The sequence below is a fragment of the Dendrobates tinctorius genome, unplaced genomic scaffold (assembly GCF_039654945.1).
Source record: "Dendrobates tinctorius isolate UK_male_01 unplaced genomic scaffold, ASM3965494v1 ptg000030l, whole genome shotgun sequence".
NCBI lineage: Eukaryota > Metazoa > Chordata > Amphibia > Anura > Dendrobatidae > Dendrobates > Dendrobates tinctorius.
Genome location: NW_027361698.1, coordinates 20530207 through 20556893, shown reverse-complemented (window position 1 = coordinate 20556893; position 26687 = coordinate 20530207). Strand labels below are relative to the sequence as shown.

The 26687-nt window shown below is 43.8% G+C and overlaps 1 protein-coding gene across 2 annotated transcripts in view; it reads left to right on the top strand.

Annotated features, from left to right (window-relative positions):
* AP1AR (adaptor related protein complex 1 associated regulatory protein) overlaps positions 1-19378 on the top strand; it is a 76546-nt gene extending 57168 nt beyond the window's left edge. Inside the window, exons 6-10 of one of the 2 annotated variants that reach the window (XM_073571951.1) lie at positions 810-908; positions 4484-4536; positions 8383-8453; positions 10637-10762; positions 15854-19378. In XM_073571951.1, the coding sequence (XP_073428052.1) occupies positions 810-908; positions 4484-4536; positions 8383-8453; positions 10637-10762; positions 15854-16095 (591 nt within the window). In that variant the 3' untranslated portion in view covers positions 16096-19378. The remainder of the gene's footprint in view (positions 1-809; positions 909-4483; positions 4537-8382; positions 8454-10636; positions 10763-15853) is intronic. The other variant, XM_073571952.1, reaches the window with a different exon arrangement.
* The last annotated feature ends 7309 nt before the right edge of the window (positions 19379-26687 follow it).

Below are 26687 nucleotides of genomic sequence, written 5' to 3'. Positions count from 1 at the left end.
TGTAAATCTTTTCAATACACCAAAGCCTGTCTGTTTACTTATCAGTGGTAATGTTTCTTTGGCACGCTCGAGAAATAGGTTCGAGTCCCCGCAGCTGAATGTCTCGTGGCTGTTTGACAGCAGCAACACATGCAGGGATTGCTGTTTGTTAGACACTCGGTTAGCACCCGAGCATGCTAAGATAATACCGTCTCTGAGCATGTTCGCTCATCACTATTGATTTCCTGTCCGTTTCTCTTAGTTTTGTTCCTCCTGGTTTGGCTACAATTTGAGTGTATGGGAACAGTGCCACCTAGAGGACAATCAATAAGATGTTTCAAAAGCGGTTTCATCAATGGCAGCCACCCTTAATTCAGACATCAAAACTTACTGTTGTTTCTGGCATCACACTGCTTCTCTGCCTGTTGCACAGTAATAGCAGATTTTTGCATATTGTTTACTACAGCTTCCATTTATTTAAAACGCAGAGTTCAAAAAGGCAGCAGTCCCATGTAAATATGATGACTAAAGGTGGCAACTAATTCCATGCCAAAGGTATACATGGTTTCTGCTTTGACTGAGCCTGTTCCAAATGTGTGTAAATAAATATATCAAGCGCCACAATTCTATTACAGACTTTTTAGGCTGAATCTTAAGATATTTCTATTTGATAGTAATCCCTGTTTCATCGATGGACCTGGTGTGGGTGGGGTATACATTTGCATTTTTTTGTTTGCATGGATTTCTTTTTCTCTACGTTCTCTTCTGCTAGTGAGGGCAGGCAGACAGGTTCTGATTTTGTTAACCATTATTATTTTGTTCATATGCAGTTAGCCTTACAGGAGGAGACGTTAAGACTAGAAGAAGAGACTTTATATGCTGCAATGCGTGAAGCTGGCAGGGCAGCCAAGCAGAGAAAGATTTTGGAGGTGAGGGGATGGGAACCCCAATATTACAGCTAACATTTTATCGCTACCATAAAGTATATGAAACATTGTTTTGCAGCCTGGTGTACTCGGAGCAGAACCGTGCTCTAACAGAACTGAGACGGATTGATCGCTTCCAATGTTGGGTGATTTGAAAGTGTATATGGTAAACATCGCAGCTGAGATCACCATGACATGGCGGGTTCACATTACCGCCATTTTACCGTTTACATCTGGATATTAGCTGTATTTCCTGCAGATTTAATCATGAAATAGCCTAATAAAAATAAAATGAGCTTCACTTGTTGCCAATCACTGGGGTCAGTGGTCTTGCACCGTTCCCTCAGTCAGGTGATTGGCTGTCACTGTCGCATGCTATGGTCGTGTTGTCACCACTCCAGCCATATAAACAGACACCTGATGCTACAACGGAGTGGCACAGGATAAGTAAAGCTCATTTTATTGTTACTTTTAACAAAACAAACCTATGTTATAATAAAATACATATGGAAATCACCAGTAAGTCATGCCCTTAAAGGAGTTGTGTCAAACAAAGTGAATTTCATATTATATGTCTAATTGTTTAATTCAACAATTTTGCAACTTCTCTAATTTACTTCAGTTGGAGATTCCCTACCGTTCCTTCTCTGAGCCTCCCTGCATGTACTGTGTATTTTCCAATGGATCGTCATCAGGGGACTCGGGCGGGCTTCTGTCACTCCCATTGCTGCTTTTATCACCCTGAAATGAAACGTCCTCATGGGCGGTGCTGCGGACGATTACGCAGCTTCCGTTCCCTGATGACTTCCTGTTTCTGTAGTGATGATGGAAATGTGACTTCAGCTTCTGTCCCCGCCACACTTCTGCTGTCCGTGACCCCCGCAACTTTAGTGCACTCTGCTTCTGTCCCCACCACCTCGCTCACTGAAATGAATCATTATCAGTTTGATGTCTCATTTCAGTCAACAATGTTGTGGGAACAGAACTGATTATGGACAGAAGATATGGGACAGCAGTGACTGAAGCTGCAGAAAGTGACAGCAGTGCCTTCTCACTGTTGGCAATCCTTTTCAGTACAGAAAAGGAAGCAGTGCAAGTGACAGCAGCCCTGGCCCCCTGGTGACGATCCGTCTTGGAGCAGAAAAGGAAGCAGTGCAAGTGACAGCAGCCCTGGCCCCCTGGTGACGATCCGTCTTGGAGCAGAAAAGGAAGCAGTGCAAGTGACAGCAGCCCTGGCTCTTTGGTGACGATTCATCTTGGAGCAGAAAAGGAAGCAGTACAAGTGACAGCAGCCCTGGCTCTCTGGTGATGATTCATCTTGGAGCAGAAAAGGAAGCAGTGCAAGTGACAGCAGCCCTGGCCCCCTGGTGACGATCCGTCTTGGAGCAGAAAAGGAAGCAGTGCAAGTGACAGCAGCCCTGGCTCTTTGGTGACGATTCATCTTGGAGCAGAAAAGGAAGCAGTGCAAGTGACAGCAGCCCTGGCCCCCTGGTGACGATCCGTCTTGGAGCAGAAAAGGAAGCAGCGCAAGTGACAGCAGCCCTGGCTCTCTGGTGACGATTCATCTTGGAGCAGAAAAGGAAGCAGTACAAGTGACAGCAGCCCTGGCTCTCTGGTGACGATTCATCTTGGAGCAGAAAAGGAAGCAGTGCAAGTGACAGCAGCCCTGGCCCCCTGGTGACGATCCGTCTTGGAGCAAAAAAGGAAGCAGTGCAAGTGACAGCAGCCCTGGCCCCCCTGGTGACGATCCGTCTTGGAGCAGAAAAGTAAGCAGTACAAGTGACAGCAGCCCTGGCTCTCTGGTGACGATTCATCTTGGAGCAGAAAAGGAAGCAGTGCAAGTGACAGCAGCCCTGGCTCTCTGGTGACGATTCATCTTGGAGCAGAAAAGGAAGCAGTACAAGTGACAGCAGCCCTGGCTCTCTGGTGACGATTCATCTTGGAGCAGAAAAGGAAGCAGTGCAAGTGACAGCAGCCCTGGCCCCCTGGTGACGATCCGTCTTGGAGCAAAAAAGGAAGCAGTGCAAGTGACAGCAGCCCTGGCCCCCCTGGTGACGATCCGTCTTGGAGCAGAAAAGGAAGCAGTACAAGTGACAGCAGCCCTGGCTCTCTGGTGACGATTCATCTTGGAGCAGAAAAGGAAGCAGTACAAGTGACAGCAGCCCTGGCTCTCTGGTGACGATTCATCTTGGAGCAGAAAAGGAAGCAGTACAAGTGACAGCAGCCCTGGCCCCCTGGTGACGATCCATCTTGGAGCAGAAAAGGAAGCAGTACAAGTGACAGCAGCCCTGGCCCCCTGGTGACGATCCATCTTGGAGCAGAAAAGGAAGCAGTACAAGTGACAGCAGCCCTGGCCCCCTGGTGACGATTCATCTTGGAGCAGAAAAGGAAGCAGTACAAGTGACAGCAGCCCTGGCCCCCTGGTGACGATCCATCTTGGAGCAGAAAAGGAAGCAGTACAAGTGACAGCAGCCCTGGCTCTCTGGTGACGATTCATCTTGGAGCAGAAAAGGAAGCAGTACAAGTGACAGCAGCCCTGGCCCCCTGGTGACGATCTGTTTCAGGGCAGAAAAGGAAGCAGCGCAAGTGACAGCAGCCCTGGCCCCCTGGTGACGATTCATCTTGGAGCAGAAAAGGAAGCAGTACAAGTGACAGCAGCCCTGGCCCCCTGGTGACGATCCATCTTGGAGCAGAAAAGGAAGCAATACAAGTGACAGCAGCCCTGGCTCTCTGGTGACGATTCATCTTGGAGCAGAAAAGGAAGCAGTACAAGTGACAGCAGCCCTGGCCCCCTGGTGACGATCTGTTTCAGGGCAGAAAAGGAAGCAGTGCAAGTGACAGCAGCCCTGGCCCCCCGGTGATGATCTGTTTCAGGGCAGAAAAGGAAGTGATGCAAGTGATAGCAGCCCCGACCCACAATGACAGTCTGTTTCAAGGCAGAAAAGGAAGTGATGCATGTGACAGCAGTCCCAGCCTCCCTGATGGTGATCTGTTTGAGAATACACAATGCATGCTGGAAGACTCAAATGAAACGTTATCGGACGTAAGAAAGAAAAAAAAAACAGCGAGAGTATTAGAGTAGAGAGGGAATGGTAGGGAATTTTGAATTTCAGGACATTAGAAAAGTGGTTAGATTATTATATTAAATAGTTACATAGTATGGAAAGCACTTAGCTTATAGGAGTGCTCAGAAACCACCTTGTATTATTTATTAAATACAAAGGACACAATTTTTTTTACATTTGCCATGTACACTTTCAAATGGGTAAACTGAGACCTAGAACAATTGGCTCCTCTTCCTCCCACGCAGAATATGCCTGCAGTGGAGTAGATTGCTTGCTCCTGACCTGACTGGTTAAATAGTCTCTTAATAAGTTAGGAGGTGGCGCATTTCCAAATCAATAAAATAGTGAAATGTGAGTGGATAATGGTGGTTGTGTTGGCATCTAATAAAATGGCAAGTAGAGATACTATAGAGAATCACAAACGGCATTGTATTACAAATCATGGAAAACAGGCTTTCCATTATTTTCATACTGAGATCTCAACATTTCTTACACAATCATATTCTCTTTCAGCAACATCAATTGCAGTGGATAAAGCAGAGGACTCATGCTGCTAATGGAGAAAGGTCGGTTTTGCATGGAATTCACATACAATCTACATTAGCTGTTTCTTGCTGCTGGTGGTGGTTGTATTACAGTAGTGGTCAAATGGTGGGCAGGGTGTTACATCTATCCAACACAGAGCGGTGATATTCGAGGAGCGTACCCTCTGTGGTCGGCAGGAGATATAATTTACTACATAGCCTTCCAGATAATACCACATTTCATGATGTAGGCTGTCGTAAATATTTGATGGAACCTGTGCAGATCTCTTGAACGTAGGCCATGTGTCCCCCTGATTGCAAAGAGATGGTAATGGCCCTTCACTATAATGAAAGATAGAAACAGATGGGTTCTCTCCTGGCTATTTCTACATCTCTGCACTCAACAATGGGCCATCCGTTCACTGCAGACCAAAAACATGGGATGTTGAATCTAGTCTGTGTGCTTTGGGGGGGGGGTCACAGGAGATACATTGCAGATTTCTGATATACAATCCTGGCTGAAAGTGTTGGCACCCTTGAAATTGTTCCTTAAAAATGAAGTGTTTCTCCCAGAAAAATTATTTCAATTACACATGCTTTGTTATACACAGGTTTATTTCCTCTTGTGTTGGAGCAACACAAAAAAAACCAGTAAAAAGCTAAATTTAGGCTGGTTTCACATTAGCGCTTTTTAAGCGCACGCACGGCCGGGGGTAGCTCCGCCCCCGAGCTGGCTCTCTGCCCGGCGTGCCCGCCCCTTGCTTGTAGCGCCGCCTCCTAGCGCACAGCGGCGCCTGCGGTCGGCGCACCCTATCTTTAGCATAGGGTGCGCAGATCGTGCGCAGGCCGTGCGCTAGTTGCGCTTTGACCTGCGCTGCGCACTTTTGACGGTGCGCCGTGCGCGCCAAAATCCGAAAAGTTTGTTTTTGGCGCGCACTGCACACCGTCAAAAGTGCGCAGCGCAGGTCAAAGCGCAACTAGCGCACGGCCTGCGCACGATCTGCGCACCCTATGCTAAAGATAGGGTGCGCCGATCGCAGGCGCCGCTGTGCGCTAGGAGGCGGCGCTACAAGCAAGGGGCGGGCACGCCGGGCAGAGAGCCGGCTCGGGGGCGGAGCTACCCCCGGCCGTGCGTGCGCTTAAAAAGCGCTAATGTGAAACCAGCCTTAAACATAGTTTCACATACAAACCCAAAAATGTGCCGGACAAAATTGTTTGCACCTTCAACTTAATATTTGGGTGCACACCATTTGGAATAAATAACTGCAATCAATTGCTTCCTATAAACCAGCATCAAGCTTCTTACACCTCTCAACTGGAATCTTTGAATAATCTTCTTTTGAAAACTGCTCCAAGACTCTCATATTTGTAGGCGCCTTCTCCCAACAGCAATTTTAAGATCTCTCCACAGGTATTCAATGGGATTTAGATCTGGACTCCTTGCTGGCCAATTCAGAACTCTCCAATGCTTTTGTGTCCATCTATTTCTGGATGCATATTGAAGTATATTTGGGGTCATTGTCTTGCTGGAAGACCCATGACCTAGGATGCAAATCCAGCTTTTTGGCACTGGGCACTACATTACTACCCAAAATCCTTTGGTAATCTTCAGATTTCACGCAGTCAATTCACCCAGTGCCAGGGGCAGCAAAACAACCCCAAAACATCTTTTAAAGGGAATCTGTCACCCCATTTTTCGAGTATCAGCTGCCGGCACTGCCATCAGGGGCTTATCTACAGAATTCTGTAATGCTGTAGATAAGCCCCCAATGTAACCTGAAAAATGAGTTCGATTATACTCACTCGGGGGGGGGGGGGGGGCGGTCCGGTCTTGGTCCGATGGGTGTTGCGGTCCGGCGCCTCCCATCTTCTAACGGTGACGTCCTCTTCTTTACTGCCTGTCGTGGCTTCTGCGCAGGTGCACTGCTCTACCCTGTTGAGGGCAGAGCAGAATACTGCAGGGCGCCGGACCTCTCCCGGCGCCTGCGCACTGCAGGACTCACTCAGTCTTGTGGGACACTCTGAGGAATTCTCTCATGGTGGATGCTATGGATACAGTCTGGCTGGGGCTTCCAGCTGCTTCCAAAGCGAGCTGTCTCTCCAGCAATGCCGTCTCTTGAGTTCTACGAATGGCCTTCATCTTGTATTCTACGGTGACCTCATCTCCAAGCAATGCCATCTCCTCCTCGTACCACACAACCCACTGACTTTTTTGGGTATTTACCTGCAGCTCCTGTCTTTCCTCCCTTTGCTGTGGGGATCCTTCAGTGCCATCTTGCAGGCAAACTACTTCCAAAAAGCCTTAATTAGTTGCTCCTTGGTCAGTCCTTTATAGCTGACTCCTAATTCATGGGCCTTTGTTTGTAGGCACCCCACAGTCCAGTTCTTGTATCCTGAGGTTCCGGTTCCAGACATTGATGGGCCTCTGTCCTCCATTCCTTCTGCTCTGATCACACTGCTGCCACCAGTTTGTAACGGAGTATGCGACAGAGCAGGAAGAGACACCAGACCAATAAGCAATCCAACGAGATTTATTGGAACAGGAAGCTTGGCAACACAAATGAGGGTAATGCTACAGCGTCCGTAATGAGTCCACACAAAGGGAGCCATCCCGGGGTGCTACCCGGTAAACCGACGCCAGGGAAATATAGAAATAGTCCTTGGATGAGTTCAGTGGATCCAGCAGATGAGGGATACAACACAGTCCCACGTGGCAGCTTCTAACAGTACGCACGGTCACTGGGATCTCGCCTCAGCATAAGATCCCAGCCCTTTGCAGGTCGCCACCAACTGACTCGGCCAAAAACATGAGTCTATTGTCCTGGGTTCAGCCCGTCGATGGGGGAGGTTCACACCAAACTTTAACATGTGGCTACATTGAGAATTTTCCAGAAGCTACTGGCTCCGTTCTGTCTTACAGGTTTATGTATTGGATGAGTCCCATGCTGAGAAGAATAAAGACTAGATGCAGTACAAGCGAGGTGGACCTAGGTCTGATTACATTACAGTCCAGGAACACAGGCCAGGGAAGGGACACGCTGTTACAACCAGGAGTAGGATCTCCTGCCATAATGTTTCATTCAAATGTTGACAGATAGTTCGGGCTGACACTGATGCACCCTGAGCCTTCAGGACAGCATAAATTTCTTTAGAACTTGATTGGGGCTGCTTATCCACCATCTGGACTACCCTGTCTTGCAGCCTTTCATCAATTCTCCTCTATCCAGGAAGATTAGCTACAGTGTCATAGGTTGAAAACGTCTTGATTATGTTGTGCACCATGGGCAAAGTGACATCAAGGTCTATGGAGATGGACTTGTAACCTTGAGATTGTTTCTATTTTTCAACAATTTTACATTTCAAGTCCTCAGACAGTTCTGTTGTCCTCTTTCTGTTCTCTATGCTTAGTCTTTGCATTGTGCATCTGTGTGTCCTACACTGTTGGCTTCTCCCCTTTATATCTGTTTTCAGGTGTGATTTTCATATTGCCCACACCAGTTACCTGTCACAGGTGAGTTTGAACGAGAATTACATGCTTGAAACAAAGTTGTTTCATTTTGGAAAGGTGCCAACAATTTTGTCCTGCCCATTTTTGGGGTTTTGTGTGAAATCGTCCAATTTGCTTTTTTTTTTGTGGTGTTCCAATACACACAAAGGAAATAATCATGTGTATGACAAAACATGTGAAATGGCAATAATTTTCTGGGAGAAATACTTGATTTTTTGGAACAATTTCAAGGGTTCAAACACTTTGGACTGTGAGTAAAATAATTCAGCAATCTATACCACCCCGATTCTGAAATTGCTTAGCCATGGTATGTGTTTCATATGATTCAATGAAAACCTTCACAGTGCACATATACTGATAACTGTATTCTGTCATTACAGCTCAGTGGCTGAAGATTTTGAATCCTATTTGCGAAATGCGAGATCTCAATATGAAGCTGTCCGGAGTAGCAGTAAGTAAATAGACCGGTGTTTTGAGGTTGTTGTGTTTTTTTTTGTTGTTTTTTTTTTTTTTTTTTTTTAGTTAAGTCAGATTTGTGACCATAGTATGCTTCTGCCCTATTAAAGAGCAGGATCTTGTAAGGACTGGTCTGCCATAATTTTAGCTCAAACAATTCCGCACTCACTGAGCCTAGCACCCGATACAGGGCACTCCTAGTCATACATCAACAGTGTTCATGAGGACAGCGCTGTTACCTTCTGATGACGGCTTCCATCACTGGCGAGAAAGATGAGGCGAGTGACCACCTCAGTGGTGACAACTAACTATGAATTTGCTATAATTTCCTCCTCTCTACTACCAACATGGTACAATGTATTTTGCTGTATACATTGCATGTTGCCCCCTTTTTTTTCTTCTATTTAGCAAAAAAGAAACCTGCATATAGAAACAAACCTATAGAATTAATCTGCCTTGAAAGGTAATGGAGGCTCACATTTAAAGCGTCTGATTACCAAATTTTTCAGACCATAAGACACACTTTTTCTCCTCCAAATTTGGAAGGAAAATGTGGGGTGCGTCTTATGATCTGAATGTAATGTGGGGAGGGGGCAGCGGCAGAGTGGGATCGCACTCCCAGGAGGCAGAAAAATGTCGCAGTGACAGTTCAGTGCCGACAGCTGACAGGCACAGCAAGAGGTGCAGGGACGCTTGCAGTCGGTCCCCGCACCCAGAATGCTGCAATCAATCAGTCAATCTGACTGACCGATCACAGCATGAGCGGGCAGGAGATGCTGAAATTTCAGCATCTCCTGCCCGCTAAGTGCAGGAGCTCAGCACTGCCAGTGGCTGAGCTTCCTGCACTAACAGCCAGGAGCGGTGTCCGTGCCGCCCCTGGCTGTTAACCCCCTGACTGCTGCAATCGTGCTCGATCGGAACGTTTAAGGGGGAGGCAGAGGGTCGGGGGGCTCCCTCTGCCTCAGATCGGCGTCCCCGCAATATAATCGCGGGGCCCGATCTCAGCCATGATGACCGGGGGAATAAAACGCGATAAAAAAACGAATGGTAATAAAAATAGTATCACTGAAAGCGCCATCTTTTCCTGCCAAAAATAAGCCGCCATACAGCTCCATCAGCAGAAAAATAAAAGTTATAGCTCTCAGAAAAAAGTGATGCAAAAATAATTATTTTTTCTATAAAAGTTTTTATTGTGTAAAAAAAAAAAAAAAAAAAGCCAAACATAAAAAAATATAAATGAGGCAATCGCTGTAATCATAGTGACCCGAAGAATAAAGCTGCCTTTTCAATTTTTTTACTCAAATAGATTTTTATTAAAGATAATAAAGCATAATACAGTCTGACAAATTGCAGTCATTTCCCAGAAAGCAACCCCTTCTAGCCCAGAACCTCCCCCCCCCCTCCCCCCTTACCCCCCATAGACAGCTCATATTCACATTCAGGCCTTTCTCAACATTATAACATGTGTATTCATTCAATCATACCATCTCATACACTGGTGCAATGAAGTACTTCCGCAGACTGGAACCTATACTCATCCCTAGAGCCACCATGTCTTTTATCCATACTCCAACCATGGTGCCCATAACTTTTCGTAGAGGGCAATCTTCCCCCTTTTCCTATAAACTCCCTTCTCCAATGTAATGATATGTTTCACGTATGTAACTGCCTTATCAATTTTACCACACGCGGAACGGAGGGAAAAAAAATTCCTGAATTGCTAGTTTTTGTTCATTCTGCCTCCACAAAAATCAGAATAGAAAGCGATCAAAAATGTCATGTGCCCGAAAATGGTACCAATAAAAACGTCAGGTCGTCCCGCAAAAAATAAACCCTCACATAACTCTGTTGGCCGAAATATGGAAAAATTATAGCTCTCAAAATACGGCGATGCAAAAATTTCTTACAAAAAAATGACCCCATATCGGAAGGATAATAGCTTTTCGGGTCATTACAGGTTCCCTTTAAGTCAGGATCACTAGCCTTACTGTTACAGAATGTTTTTCATTTTTTTGGCAACAGATGATCTGTTCTTTATCTAGAAATAATAATAATGGGGATATGGTTCTTAATATTTTCCAGGAAAACAAACCTTTGCAAATTAGCCAACTTGAGTAATATAAAAGTTTGTTTCCATGTAAAATCAGTTTCCTGTATGTTTTGTTTCTCTTTTAATAGGGTTATCAGATGCGAACCTATTAACCCCTAACACAGAGAGTAGCTGTGATCTTACAACCAGAACAAAGTCGACAAGTGGAAATGATGATAGCACATCCCTTGACCTTGAGTGGGAGGATGAGGAAGGTAAGAGGTGGTCCAAAAGCCAAGAACAATTTGAGCAGATTATTTCCTCATTACATACTACATATGAGCACGCTGAGAATCCTTTAATTCACAGCACCGTAAGGCTGTACTTGCTTGTTAGGGGCTGTCCATTTCTCGAATTCTCCGTTCGTGCCTGTCTATCTAATAACTAAATTCAAAATCTTATTGGAATTTAGCTTGACCATGACAAACACACAGTTTAAGTTTCGCAACATTGTTTCTTTACTCTGTCAGGGTATGTTCCCACGGTCAGTAATCAGCAGCAATTTGAACGCAGCACATGTCCACTGCGCCCAAAGCACTGCCATTGAACTGTGCGGAATCACCACGTCCTATACATTCTATGGATGAGATTTATCTTGTGGAGATTTGCGTCTCTGTAAGATAGACATGCTGCGGTCTTTAAAGACACACCACATGTCCATCTCCGCAGGTGAGCCGCGGGTGTCGGTGCACGCATAGTGGGCATGGGGGGATTTCTTGGAATCACATCCACTATGCTGTAACATCTGGCCGCTGCGGGTTGGACGCCCAACTTGCATCGTTTACTGACCGTGGGAACATACCCTAAATGTTGGCACAATATAAGATAATTGGTCTACTTTGCCTGCCGTCTCAACTTTTTTTTTTTTTTACCTATACTGGATTAATTGGTGGATGATGTCTTTTTATATTTTGTATTACTTCTGTTATTTTCCTCAGTCAGGAGGGCCTGGATGCTTTCCTTAAGTTGATATTGCAGGTTATGGGTGCTAGATTCTGTGATGGGACATTGATCCAGGGAACTAGTCTGATTTCCTTATGTGGAGTCAGGACGGAATTTTTTCATCGTTGGGTTATAGATTGAACTCCATTACATATCCAGCAGGCTGATGATCCTTCTCTGTTAGTATTCGTCCGACATCTAAATGAGCCCTACCTGCTTTTCTGACAGGTAGAACGCGTACGTATTATAGTCTATGGAGCTCTCCACATGTACGTGTTTTTCTACACCAAAAAAATCAAACTTGTCTTATTTTTTATCCAAGTCACAGATCAAACTCACCAATGTAAGTCTATGGATTATTATGGAAGAAATCAGACAGCACCTAGATGCCATCCAAATGCTGTATATTTTTCATTGACTGAGAAACCTCCGTCAGTGTTTTGATTTTTTTTTCTCTCATATACAAATTCGGTCTTTTCTGCATACAAAATAAATCGCCGCCTTCTAAATGAGGCTTTAGCTGGAGGAATCTATTGACATTAATATGATCAAAAATTGTCCCCCCTTTGGAACCCCTTATGATCATCTATAATACATGGGAACCTGGCTGGAAGTGTCCAGTTTTGCACAGGGAATATTAGACAGTGCCTAATACAGTGGGCTGTCTGCATGATGTAGGACCGAATAGGTCCTCCAGACGGAGATGGGAACACTGTGTAGCTAATTTCCAGTTTGGGTAAGAGATAAGGAGGGACGCTCCTACCTTAACTCCAAATTGCTTAATGGGCTACTTGAAAATGTTTTTTGTAAGCTGGCCAACTATGAGTGAAAATGTAAGTTTAATCATACCTCCCAACATTTGTAGAAGAGAAAGAGGGACAAAGACTGCTCAAATTTTAGGTGACGCCCCAACCACACCCATTTTGTGACTAGACACATGTCCACGCCCAACCGCACCCATTTAGCACTGCTGATCACACTGACTGGTACTGGGGGCATAGTGGCTGGCATTATGGGCACAGTGGCTGGTACTAAGGAAAAGAAAGAGAAAATAGAGAGCGAGAGAGAAAGAAAGGAGAGCGAGAAAGAAAGAAAGAAAGAAAAAAAGAGAGAAAAGACAGAGAAGAAAGAACAGAGAGTGAAAGAACAGAGAGAAAGAAAGGGGGGACAGGAAAAAGAACAGAGAAAGAAAGAACAGAGAGAGAACAGATAGAGAAAAAAGAGGAAAGAACAGAGAGAAAGAAAAAAGAACAGAGAAAGAGGGGAAGAAAGTGAAAGAACAGAGAGAATGAACAGAGAGAAATAAGTAAAGAAATAAAGTTAGAAAGAACAGAGAGAAAGAAAGAACAGAGAGAAGAATATAAAGATTAGAGAGAGAAAGAAAAAGAGAGGGAAAGCCAACAGAGAATGAGAAAGAAACAGAAAGAAATAAAGAAAGATTCTATAAAGATACTATAGCAGCCCGGCTCCCATTGTAGTGCCCACTTGAGCCTCCCAGTGCAGGACATATCATGATCCACTCACATGATCGGCATCCCTGATTCCAAGGCGATCCTGCTGTCCGCGCTGTCGGAGTAGGACATTGTGATGGATCTGAAGCATTCCTGGTTCCGTCACAATCTCCTCATGAAATTACCTAATTTCTGGTCAGCTTCCAGCACATCACTTCCGGTGGAACGTCATATGCAAGTTTTAAAGTGCTCCTCGGGGCTCCGCCGTGTACTCCTGTGTCTGTGGGAAAAGCCCACTTTGTATGCCTCATACACACTTGGCTCTGCTCTGTACATCCAGTACACACACGACTCTGCTCTGTACCAGGGCTGTGGAGTCAGTAAGCCAAACCTGCGACTCCGACTCCGACTCCTCAATTTCCCTTACACCGACTCCGACTCCCACACATATTGCTTATATTTAAGTGAAAAATTTATTGTAGTACAATGTGAACCTCAGACATTTAATCATTTTTATGATCCAATAATCAAGATATTTAGATAGAACAGAATATATATTGGTGTACTACCCGGTTTTCATTCTTTTTGGTACAGATACGATATGGATAGACAGATATGGATAAATGGATAGATAGAGCAGATTTCTAATCTGCTTTTGCTATTGAAAACATTATCTATGAGCTCAAAAACCTTTCAGGTGATGCAGTTTTTTAAAAAGATGATCAGCTTTTGCAGCTGAAAAACGTATCCTCAAAAAACACAGGAAAAACGCTGTGTGTGAATGTAGCCTTAGATCAGGAATATAACAGCCATTTATAGGACATTTCATAACTTTCCCAAACTCCTATGAAAAAATATTCAGCACATCCTGCATTGAATTACTGTACCCAATTTATTATATATTTTAGGAGTCGGAGTCGGTCCATTTTATACCAACTCCAACTCCGACTCCACCAAAATGAGCACCGACTCCACGACTCCGACTCCACAGCCATACTCTGTACATCCAGTACACACACGACTCTGCTCCGTACACCTCGCACACGCGCGACTCTGCTCCGTACACGCGCGACTCTGCTCCGTACACGCGCGACTCTGCTCCGTACACGCGCGGCTCGGCTCGGCACGCCTCGTACACACACGGCTCGGCTACATCCACACTGTAAAACCCTCCTAACCCCTCACAGAAACTACCTCATCCAGCACCATAACAAGTAGCACAGCAGAGTCCTGCAGAGTGCAGACTTAGGCTGAGTGCAGACGTACTTTTTGGCCCTGCGGATTTTTCCGCGCAGAATGGAAGAAATCCGCAGGTCAAGTGACCTGCATTTTTCATGCGGTTTTTGTGCAGTTTTCCACTGCGGTTTTCCCCCCTGCGGATTTGGTGACAGGGGAGATGGAAAACTGCACAAAAGAAGTAACATGCTGCATATTTTGTACCGCAAGAAAACTGCGCGGAAAAATCCGCAGCGTCTGCACAGCGGTTTTTTTTTTTCATTGATTTTAAGGCTACTGTACATCACAATGCGGATATGCAACGTTTCTGCTCGGTAAAATCCGCTGCGGATCCGCTGCAAATCTGCATCGTGTGCACTAGGGTGACCGGATCTCATATGGGGGGGAAAAAATGTCAGAATCTTGTTCGTCTGGACCCCACAAAACGATTCCCCTTTCCAGATATTGAGAGAGCCAAAATTTGAGCTCGATCAAACGACGTTAACCCGTGCCGCTCGTCGCTCAAAGTTTGAAAAAATCCAAATTGAGGCATTTTAAGATTTAGGTATTTTGCATAGTCTGTTAGACTATAAAGAATGTGACAACAACATTGCAGAAATAGCCCTGACCAAATTTTCGAACCATTTGTGGCATTTGAATGCAGAGTTGGTGGGATTATCGTTTTTTGATCCCACCATTACAGACAATGAAAAGTTGTTAATGGCTAATAAATTGCTCAGTAGCACAGATGAACCATCAGAGCACGCTAACCTACATGAGTTGATAATTTTACATAGTTATCTAATCTATTCTAGAGCTTTTGTTAAAGTAGTTTTTGAAACGTCAGAATATAATGCTCGGCATTTGCTTACAACTTGCAGGACATATTGCTTTTGTTCTTCATCTTTTGTCAGAAGGTCATTAAAGTCGGTTACTTCCTACCTCTTTTAATTTTTCTTTCCTAACTTTTGGATTTACAACCCTAGCGTGCTCTGATGGTTCATCTGTGCTACTGAGCAATTTATTAGCCATTAACAACTTTTCATTGTCTGTAATGGGATCAAAAAACTATAATCCCACCAACTCTGCATTCAAATACCACAAATGGTTCGAAAATTTGGTCAGGGCTATTTCTGCAATGTTGTTGTCACATTCTTTATAGTCTAACAGACTATGCAAAATACCTAAATCTTAAAATACCTCAATTTTGATTTTTTCAAACTTTGAGCGACGAGCGGCACGGGTTAACGTCGTTTGATCGAGCTCAAATTTTGGCTATCTCAATATCTTGAAAGTGGAATCGTTTTGTGGGGTCCAGACGGACAAAATTCCGACATCGATTTTTTGCGGTCACCCTAGTGTGCACACAGCCTTACACAGACAGAGGCTCCCTGATCATGTGACCCCTGACTCCTCCCCTCTCACAAGTCCTGTGTGCACAGAACACACAGCCCAGCCACATCATTGCAGGCTGCGTTGGGTCTATCTGGGAGGGCAAGGATCATGGGGTCGGTGCATGGGGGGGCATGGTGGCTCAGTGCATTGCGGGAAAAATAGCGTCCCGGGCGGAACGCGGGAGGGGGGGTGTCAAAAACGGGACTGTCCTGCGGGAATCGGGACGCTTGGGAGCTATGGTTTAATGGATAAATCTAATCACCCTGTAGATAAGATTACATTATATCCTTTCCACTTACTTAGGTATAAACAGGATGGTTCCATTGAAAGAACGGTCGAAAACAGAAGAGGACATCCTTCGAGCAGCTTTAAAATCTGGAGACAAGAAGCCCGGAAGCCACACCGCCTCTGTCTCCGATGACTCAAATGGACTTGAGTGGGAGAATGATTTTGTGAGCGCGGAGATGGACGACAATGGTAACTCAGAATACGCAGGGTTTGTTAACCCCGTGACTGAACCTTCTGGTGTCCAGCAGGACAGGTAGAAAAGGCTGAGCACCAAGGAATGTTGTTATTATCACATAAAAGAAAGCTTTCTCCTCCTCATCATGAGTTACATGAATGTACAGATTTTTGAGAGCCTTTTTTATTCAACAAAGTGCAATTTACCTTTGTTTTTTGCAGACATTTCTTAGTGATAGACAATAGGAAGGTAAGTAGTTTGGCGTTTCCACACTTCAGTTGTGATATGCACTATTTGAGAACATCATACTCTGGTGGCAGTAGTTTTGCACTTTGTCTCTTAGAGCCATTGATTTATTGGATTATTGATTTTTTTTTTTTAACTTGGGCTCTGTTCCGTCTGGGTTAGAGCTGCCAATGAGTCTGCTAAAAATGATGGATAAAATAGTAAAGAAAGTGGCATTATTTTATCCCGTAAAATAAAAACAGATGGACCCTACACTGCTGCCTGTCACCTATGGGCTCTGTCACTGCCGTTTTTTTTTTTTATTTCAGTCCCTATCACATCTAACGCAGATATGAATGAAGGCGCTTATGGGTTTTGTTGGCAGCGCTCCATAAATGTACACGTGGCTGCTTTTGTGATGAGCTAAATGTGGATCTGAGCATTGGTTGTAGATTATGAAGTGATTGGAGCTCGCCTTATCTCTTGTACATTCCGCTGTAGGACACTTGAGGACTTGGTGATGTCGTATAGAAGTCCTGTTGTGACACTGGGGAGCACAGCCAATATTTGTTGGCTCAAGCAGAACACTTAATACCACATGCATGATGTGATTTCACAACAGATTGTTTATCTTGCATCAATAAAACAGCAAATCTAATAGCTTTACAGCGCCCCGAGAGGTTATGTACACCTCCATAACCAGTTTATTGTCTCAATAAATCAAACCTCAAAAATTAAGCAACTTTTCAAAAGGTTCTAGTTAAATATTTCCAGTCATTTTATTTCATTGTACATGGACTACGCACTTCCAATTAGACAGAAAACAAATTCTTTGTAGTGTACTCTTGCAGTCTTAAAGGTTTTCTCCCAAGAACAAAGTAAATTTTAATCAATTGATCCTGGAATAAAAATAAGTTCCACGATTGGATGTGTTAACATAAACTGTTCCTGTGCTGAGATAATCTTAGAACTGTGCCCCTGCTGTGTACTGTGTAATGGCTGTGTCTGACCATACAGGGACATGGTCTGATCATACCACAGCTCCTATGCAGGGGGGAGATAAAAAAAAAAGTATACAAACATTACAGCATGGGACACAGCTGATTCTTTCTGTGAGGTAAAACATATCCATGCCTGTTTTTAAATTGCATTTTTGATGAAATGCCTCATGGGAAATGACTTCCAGTAAACACAGGCAGGGGCATGTTTTACCTCACTGGAAAAAAAAAATCAGCTGAGATCGTGTCCTGCCTGTATACTCTATTTTGCTTCCTCCCCTGCCCAGGAGCTGTGGTATGATCCGATCATGTTCCTGCACGATCAGACACAGCCATTACACAGTACACAGCAGGGGCACAGTTATAAGATTATCTCAGCACAGGGAACATTATTTTTTCTTTTTTTAATACATCCAATTGTGCAACTTATTTTTACTCCAAGATCTATTGATTAAAATGTACTTTGTTCTTGGAACAGCACTATAAAACTTTTTCCATTTGTCCCCCACTTGTACTTGTGTACATTTGGTAGAGTAGCTAGACGTAGACAGATCGATGGAAGTCTGACTGCAGGTTCAGCTTCCCAGAGACTGTTTCTACAGCTCCTTTGTGTCTCCACTGAAACGAACAACAAGCATAGTAGGCTCCTTATAAATAACGCCTATTGTGAATGTGATGTGCTTTCATATGCAACAAAAAAGTGAAAACAAAACTGGCTTTAAACATTAACATAAACTTTAAAGAGTATCTGTCAAAAGGTTTATGCTTCCAATTCTGAGAGCAGCATAAATTAGTGACCAAGACTCTGATTACAACGATGTATCACTTACTGGGCTGCCTGATATAGTTTTGATAAAATTCCTGTTTTCTCTGCTGCAGCTCTAGCAGTGCTCTAAATGCTGAGCTCTGTATAACCCCGCCCACATCATTGATTGACAATTTTGTGTATACTGTGCATTGGCAGAAAACTGACAGTGGTGGTGGAGGAGTTTAGGGCTGCAGAAAATGTTTGCTTGTATTGTATACAACTTAATCAGGCACTTAGATATTTCATACATAGAAGGGGTTGTTCACACCTGCAGCAATTGCATGCCAACTAGACTTTGAGACACTTCTCTCAGTAGAAGAATGAGAGAAGCAGGGGAGACTCTAGTAGGCACGTGACCACAACTATGCAAAACTCATACTTGCTGTCAAATACTAACAAACTGTATGATTGTTAATATTTTATTCTTTCTATATAAAAACTATAGATAGAAATTGTTATTATAGGCCACCTATGTTGCCACTAATATCAGTTGTGACCTGCAACAAAAAGCACAGTAAATTAATTTTCTTGACTCATTTGCTATTCAGAAAAGTTGGATAACGGCAACATCATGTGAAATTTTCTGAGGAACAGCAGCACATTTAGTACTGACATTTTATTTTATTCCTTGGTCTTCCTGAGGCCTTAGCTATTATAAGTGAGAATTATACACTTTTTATGACAACTCAAATAATCCAGACTGATGATCTGGCCCCAATCTGATTCCATTAATACCTGAGTAATGGCCATTTATTGGAAGCTAAAGGAATAAATATAATTCAAATTTTTTTTTTGCTACACTTGTATTACTGTTTCAGTTCGCAGACGTATGTTGTGCTGCGTCTCCATACAATACCTAATGGACCCTGGAGCTTTAGAATGGGTTTGTCATGGTCTATTTTGTTGTGGCAGTCACTCAATGTGAACATTAGATTCAGCTTTTATAAATTGTGGCTTTGAAGTCAGAAAAATTAAAATGAGTTGGATTTTGAGCTAAGTCCCTTATATATACAGTAAGTTATGTGAAATATATTTTTTTTGATATTTTAAAGAGAGAGATCTGGAAATAGAGATCTGGAAATAAAATCCAGTATTTGCTTGAATGGCTAAGGTGTAACCTGTCTTTGTGTAAAAAAAAAAAAAGTATTGTGGGGGCTTGTGAAAAGTCAAGTGTCTTCTAGGACTCCATTGAGAAGCTTGTATATTATGCTATAATTGAAAATAAAATGTTGGCCTGATTTAAATGTATTTGCTACAAGTCCATGCAGCATTATTAATAAATGCACAAATGTAATATAGGCATGCTGACGAATAAATCTTTTTTTTTTTAATCACATTTGTGTTTTTCCTTCTTTTCCACACCTTTCTACGCATTATCATGTCATATTGCAGTGAACTTCACAATGAAGCTAGATTTGATTGACCCACATTTGAAAGAAACACTTTGGTCCTTGTCAAATATGCAAAAAAAATGGACATGTGCCATCTATGAGTTATTGGGAGCTTTCTTGTGATGTTCATCTGGATTGGCATTGAATTAATGAGCAATTCAAGATCTAATGCTCCAGTTCAGAGGCGTAGCTAGGGTTTCAGCTTGGGGGGGCGAAAAATCTGAGTGGGCCCCTAACCAGGTAATCCTTACTACAGCTACGTGGTGCACCCTAATTGTGAGTATAGGAGAACATCAGCAGATGACCGTGCTGTGACTGAAGTGAAATCTATATACAAAAACGAACACTGCTATTACTATATGGAGAGCATATAGTGGTAGATACAAGTCCTGCAGACCATAAAAGAGATCACAGTACAGCTATCGATGGTGACTTACCGCTGACATTCCTTCTTATGGAATTGTTCACTTTTCCCATCTTTTCCACCTGGCCCAGACCGACGTGACAACTTCTCCAGCTAGGACTCATCTGCAGAGATTACAACAAAGACACATCTGACTTCTCACATTTCCTGCACCGTCCAGATCTATGCCCAACCTGAGCAAACTACTCATACTGCTGATACCCCAATACTGAGCTGCAGCTGCCATATGTGTTCTACAGCACATGGTGTGTGGTACAATAACGGCTCCTCTTACCACCCCACATAGTAATGCCACCACTGTGCCCCTTACATAGTAATAATGCCACCTCTGTGCCCCTTACATAGTAATAATGCCACCTTTGTTCTCTCTAGATGATAAAATTCCCACCTAAAAATATTAGTGCCCCGTGCTAGTGCCCTCCACATTTTGTCCCTAAAAAGTAATAATACCCCATATACAACATTTATGGTCACAATACTGAGTCCCAATAATAATGCTTAAGCACCTTCTTAACATTTAATAATGTCCCCAGAGTCTCCCCATGTACAGTAACAATGGCCCCAGCATCGCTGATGTCAGCAGGCGGTCATGTGATGACTATTTTGGCTTCTCTCAATTCTCTTCTATTGACAGAAACCAAACCTTTCTAGTCGACACATGCACATAGTAAATATGGGGTCCATGACCGCCTGATAACACCAGTGATAATGATTTCTTCCAGATTCCGAGGCCTGCCTCCTTTTTTCATTATAATACTACCTCCCTCCCATGTATATCATTTATGGCACGGGAATCCTGCGCCCGCGCCCTGCGAGTCACCACAATCTGAACCTCTTTCTCCTTTCTATGGGCACTGCATCCTAGGATCTTCTATGCAGGTAAGTCACTGTGACCTCTGGTGTGCATGCCAATAAGGTGCTCTCCCCACTTCCTCCCTGCACAGTTATCACTAGGAACCATGTGTACATGGCAATGACTATACAGGGAGGAAGTGGGAAGAGCACCTTATCGGCACGCACACCGGAGGTCACTGGAGCGGAAGTCGCCTGCACAGAATATCCCTGAATGTAGCGCCCATAGAAGGGAGGATGAGGTGTGTATTCCTGAGGGAGTGCAGGGCACAGGCGTGGGATTTCCGGGCCATAACTGACGCTGATGGGAGGGGGTATCACAATGAAGACAGGAGGCAGGGATTTCTTACAGCACCGCATGCCCCAGAGCCTGGAAGAAATCATTAATATAACAAGAGAATATAACATTTCTCCACAACAAGACCATAAATATGAGGCATACATATTTTTATTACCTATATGCGCATATTAATAGGTCATATACGTCCCAGGAAGGGGGACAGATCCCCTTTAAATGTGATGCAGTTCATGGGTACTATATGGGAGCTTGTTATACTAATACTTGTATAAGACCCAGCTGATAAGTATCAGAAGCCCCCTACCTCCCCATCTTCAGCCCCCCAGACATTAACTATAACATGTAATAGAGTGCATATAATCTCCTAACAAAACAGTATAATAATCAGCCCACCAGGGCTCTGTTGCCTCTCACCCACCTCAGCCCTCACAATACCCCCATCCTCTAACATTCACCCCCCATGCCGTCCTCCCCTAGGTTCAGCCACACAATACCCCATCCTTTCACATTCAGCCACCCAGTGCCCTGTCCCCCTCCTCCACTTCAGCCCCCACAATACCCCCATCCTCTCACATTGACTCCCCAGTGCCCTGTCCGCCTCCCCCACTTCAGCCCCCACAATACCCCCATCCTCTCACATTCAGCTCCCCAGTGCCCTGTCTCCCCTCCCCCACTTAAGCCCCCACAATACCCTCATCCTCTCACATTCACCCCCCAGTGACCATGACATGCCTACATTTAATCAATCTAGTACATTCACATTTTATCCCCACTTACCAGGTTAATTTGCAGGCAGTGAGGCAGGACCAGGAAGTGTCTGGGAGAAATGCAAGGTGAGCACTAGGAGCCAGCGTGCCTGAGCCTATCCCAGCGTGCACCAAACTGCAATCCGGAAGAAGCTCCTCAGGTCATTAAAGCTACACTGCAGGAGCCAGGAGGGAAACTCTGCAACTGGCCACTGTGTCCGGCGTGCAGAATCTCAGGCAGGCAGGCATTTTCCTGCTCTCCTCTTGTGCTGTGTTCTGCATCATCAAAAAAGTGATGGTCACTCTCGGTGGGCCCCTTCATGTGACGGGCCCGGGGCGACTGCCCCCCCAGTAGCTACGCTACTGCTCCAGTTACAATAACATTACCCATTGTACCTGGAAGCGACAACATATAACAAATGTCAAGTAAAAGAATGAAAAAGTGACTGAAGGTTCAAACAAAGCTTTACTAATAGTATTGCAAGGAATAGCAGCCTTGGAGAGGGCTGGACTCATCATTCTGGATGGATGTTTCGCAAAGGAAAGCTTTATGTGGGGTTGGATAGGATACTGGTTCTATCATCTATTTGAACTACAAATGGTCAATAGATGCACATCTATAGATTATCTGCAGTGTTTTCATAATGTGCAAAAGCACCAACAATGGTAAATAAAAACTTCAGTTTACCGCATCTGAGAGCCACACCAGAGGTAGTACGCTACTAAAGCACTGATTCTCCAAGTCAGTACAAGTACGCAGATAACAAACATGCATAGTTTTTAGTTTTATTTGTGGTGAAAAAACATCTTGGAAATTTGGCGAAAACATTTTTTGCTTATAGTAACATAGTAACATAGTAATTAAGGTTGAAGGGAGACTTTAAGTCCATCTAGTTCAACCCATATCCTATCCTAACTTGCCCTAACATGTTGATCCAGAGGAAGGCATCATTTTTCTGTAACATTTTCATTTTTCAGGATATGAGGGCTGTGTGTTGGCTTATTTTTTGCCCCCTGAGCTGATGCTTTTACTGATGTCATTTTGGAGTAAATACAATGTTTTGATTGCCTTTTATTGCAATGTTGTAGCAGACAATAAATCTTGGTTTTGTCATTTTGATTTTTTATTTTCTTGTTACACAGTTTACCAATCGGATTAATTTATTATTTTTGATAGAGCAATACCAAAGTGTATGTACAGTTAGGTCCATACATATTTGGACAGAGACAACATTTTTCTAATTTTGGTTTTAGACATTACCACAATGAATTTTAAACAAAACAATTCAGATGCAGTTGAAGTTCAGACTTTCAGCTTTTTTTTGAGGGTATCACATTAAAATTGGATGAAGGGTTTAGGAGTTTCAGCTCCTTAACATGTGCCACCCTGTTTTTAAAGGGACCAAAAGTAATTGGACAGATTAAATAATTGTAAATAAAATGTTCATTTCTAGTACTTGGTTGAAAACCCTTTGTTGGCAATGACTGCCTGAAGTCTTGAACTCATGGACATCACCAGACGCTGTGTTTCCTCCTTTTTGATGCTCTGCCAGGCCTTCACTGCGGTGGTTTTCAGTTGCTGTTTGTTTGTGGGCCTTTCTGTCTGAAGTTTAGTCTTTAACAAGAGAAATGCATGCTCAATTGGGTTGAGATCAGGTGACTGACTTGGCCATTCAAGAATATTCCACTTCTTTGCTTTAATAAACTCCTGGGTTGCTTTGGCTTTATGTTTTGGGTCATTGTCCATCTGTAGTATGAAATGACGACCAATCAGTTTGGCTGCATTTGGCTGGATCTGAGCACACAGTATAGCTCTGAATACCTCAGAATTCATTCGGCTGCTTCTTTCCTGTGTCACATCATCAATAAGCACTAGTGACCCAGTGCCACTGGTAGCCATGCATGCCCAAGCCATTGCACTGCCTCCGCCGTGTTTTACAGATGATGTGGTATGCTTTGGATCATGAGCTGTACCACGCCTTCGCCATACTTTTCTCTTTCCATCATTCTGGTAGAGGTTGATCTTGGTTTCATCTGTCCAAAGAATGTTCTTCCAGAACTGTGCTGGCTTTTCTAGATGTTTTTTAGCAAAGTCCAGTCTAGCCTTTTTATTCTTGCTGCTTATGAGTGGCTTGCACCGTGCAGTGAACCCTCTGTATTTATTTTCATGCAGTCTTCTCTTTATGGTAGATTTGGATATTGATACACCTACCTCCTGGAGAGTGTTGTTCACTTGGTTGGCTGTTGTGAAGGGGTTTCTCTTCACCATGGAGACTATTCTGCGATCATCCACCACTGTTGTCTTCCGTGGGCGCCCAGGTCTTTTTGCATTTATAAGTTCACCAGTGCTTGCTTTCTTTCTCAGGATGTACCAAACTGTAGATTTTGCCACTCCTAATGTTGTAGCAATTTCTCGGATGGGTTTTTTCTGTTTCAGCAGCATAAGGATGGCTTGTTTCACCTGCGTGGAGAGCTCCTTTGACCGCACAGCAAAACCTTCCAAATGCAAGCACCACACCTCAAATCAACTCCAGGCCTTTTATCTGCTTAACCCCTTTCTGACATCAGACGTACTATCCCGTCCATGGGATCCGGGCCCCTATGCCCATGCCCATGGACGGGATAGTACGTCTAGCACGATCAGCTGCGCTCACGGGGGGAGCGCAGCTGATCGCGGCCGGGTGTCAGCTGATTATCACAGCTGACACCCGGCACTATGTGTCAGGGGCGGTCACGGACCGCCCTCGACACGTTAACCCCTTGCACACCGCGATCAAACACGATCGCGGTGTACCGGGGGTTAAAGGGAAGCTCCGTGCTTCCCTGAACCCCCCACAGCAGCGCAATGTACAGTGAGCTGGCTTCCTCAGTGCCTGCAAAGCGCAGGCATGAGGAAGTCTGATTCTATGCCTGTGACAGATCGCTGATCTGTCACAGTGATCTGTGATGTGACAGATCAGCGATCTGTCACATGACAGCTATGTCCCCCCTGGGACAATGTAATAAAGTTAAAAAAAAGTGTAAAAATAATTTTTTAAAAATCGCTAAATAAATTTAAAAAAAAATCCCTAATTCATTTTTTTGAAAAAAAAACAATAAAAGTGCACATATTTGGTATCGCCGCGTCCGTAACGACCCGCCCTATAAAACTGTCCCATTAGTTAACCCCTTTAGCGAACCCCTTAAAAAATAAAAAACGAAGCAAAAAATGATTTATTATCATACCGCCGAACAAAAAGTGCAATAACGCGCGATCAAAAAGACGCATGTAAATATCCATGGTACCGCTGAAAACGTCATCTTGTCCCGCAAAAAACGAGCCGCCATACAGCGTCATCAGCGAAAAAATAAAAACGTTACAGCTCGCAGAATAAAGCGATGCAAAAATAATAATTTTTTATATAAAATTGTTTTTATTGCATAAAAGCATCAAAACATAAAAAAAGACATAAATGAGGTATCGCTGTAACCGTACTGACCCGAAGAATAAAACCGCCTTATCAATTTTACCGCACGTGGAATGGTGTAAACGCACCCACAAAAGAAATTCTTGAAATGCTGGTTTTTGTTCATTCTGCGTCCCAAAAATCGGAATAAAAAGCGATCTAAAAATGTCACACGCCCGAAAATGGTACCAATAAAAACGTCAACTCGTCCCGCAAAAAATAAGACCTCACATGACTCTGTGGGTCAAAATACGGAAAAATTGTAGGTCTCAAAATGTGGTGATGCAAACACTATTTTTACAATAAAAAGCGTCTTTTAGCGTGCGACAGCTGCCAAACATAAAACCCGCCATAAATAGTAAATAAAACCCCCCGTTATCACCCCCTTAGTTAGGGAAAAATAATAAAATTTTAAAAAAAAGTATATTTCCATTTTCCCATTAGGGTTAGGGCTAGGGGTGTGTTGGGGTTAGAATTGGGGGGGTTTCCACTGTTTGGGCACATCAGGTGCTCTCCAAACGCGACATGGCGTCTGATCTCAATTCCAGCCAATTCTGCGTTGAAAAAGTCAAATGGTGCTCCTTCCCTTCCAACCTCTGCCATGCGCCCAAACAGTGGTTTACCCCCACATATGGGGTATCAGCCTACTCAGGACAAATTGCAAGACAACTTTTGGGGTCCAATTTCTCCTGTTACCCTTAGGAAAATAAAAAATTGAGGGCAAAAATATCATTTTTGTGGAAAAAAATGATTTTTTTATTTTCACGCCCGTACGTTATAAACTTCTGTGAAGCCCTTGGGGTTTCAAAGTGCTCACCACACATCTAGATAAGTTCTGTAGGGGGGGGGTCTAGTTTCCAAAATGAGGTAACTTGTGGGGAGTTTCAACAGTTTAGGCACATCAGAGGCTCTCCAAACGCGACATGACACCCGCAAACCATTCCATCAAAGTCTGCATTCCAAAACGTCACTACTTCCCTTCCGAGCCCCGACGTGTCCCCATACAGTAGTTTTCTCCCACATATGGGGTATCAGCGTACTCAGGACAAATTGGACAACAACTTTTGGGGTCCAATTTCTCCTGTTACCCTTGGGAAAATAAATAAATTGGGGACTAAAAGATCATGTTTGTGGAAAAAATATGATTTTTTTATTTTCATGCCTGGGCGTTATAAGCTTCTATGAAGCACTGGGGGGTTCAAAGTGCTCACCACACATCTAGATAAGTTATTTAGGGGGTCTAGTTTCCAAAATGGTGTCATTTTTGGGGGGTTTCCACTGTTTAGGCACATCAGGGGCTTTCGAAACGCGGCATGGCGTCCAATCCCAATTCCAGCCAAAAAAGTCAAATGACGCTGCTTCCCTTCCGAGCTCTGCCATGCGCCCAAATAGTGGTTTACCCCCACATATGGGGTATCAGCGTACTCAGGACAAATTGCACAATAACTTTTGGGGTCCTGTTACCCTTGGGAAAATAAAAATTGGG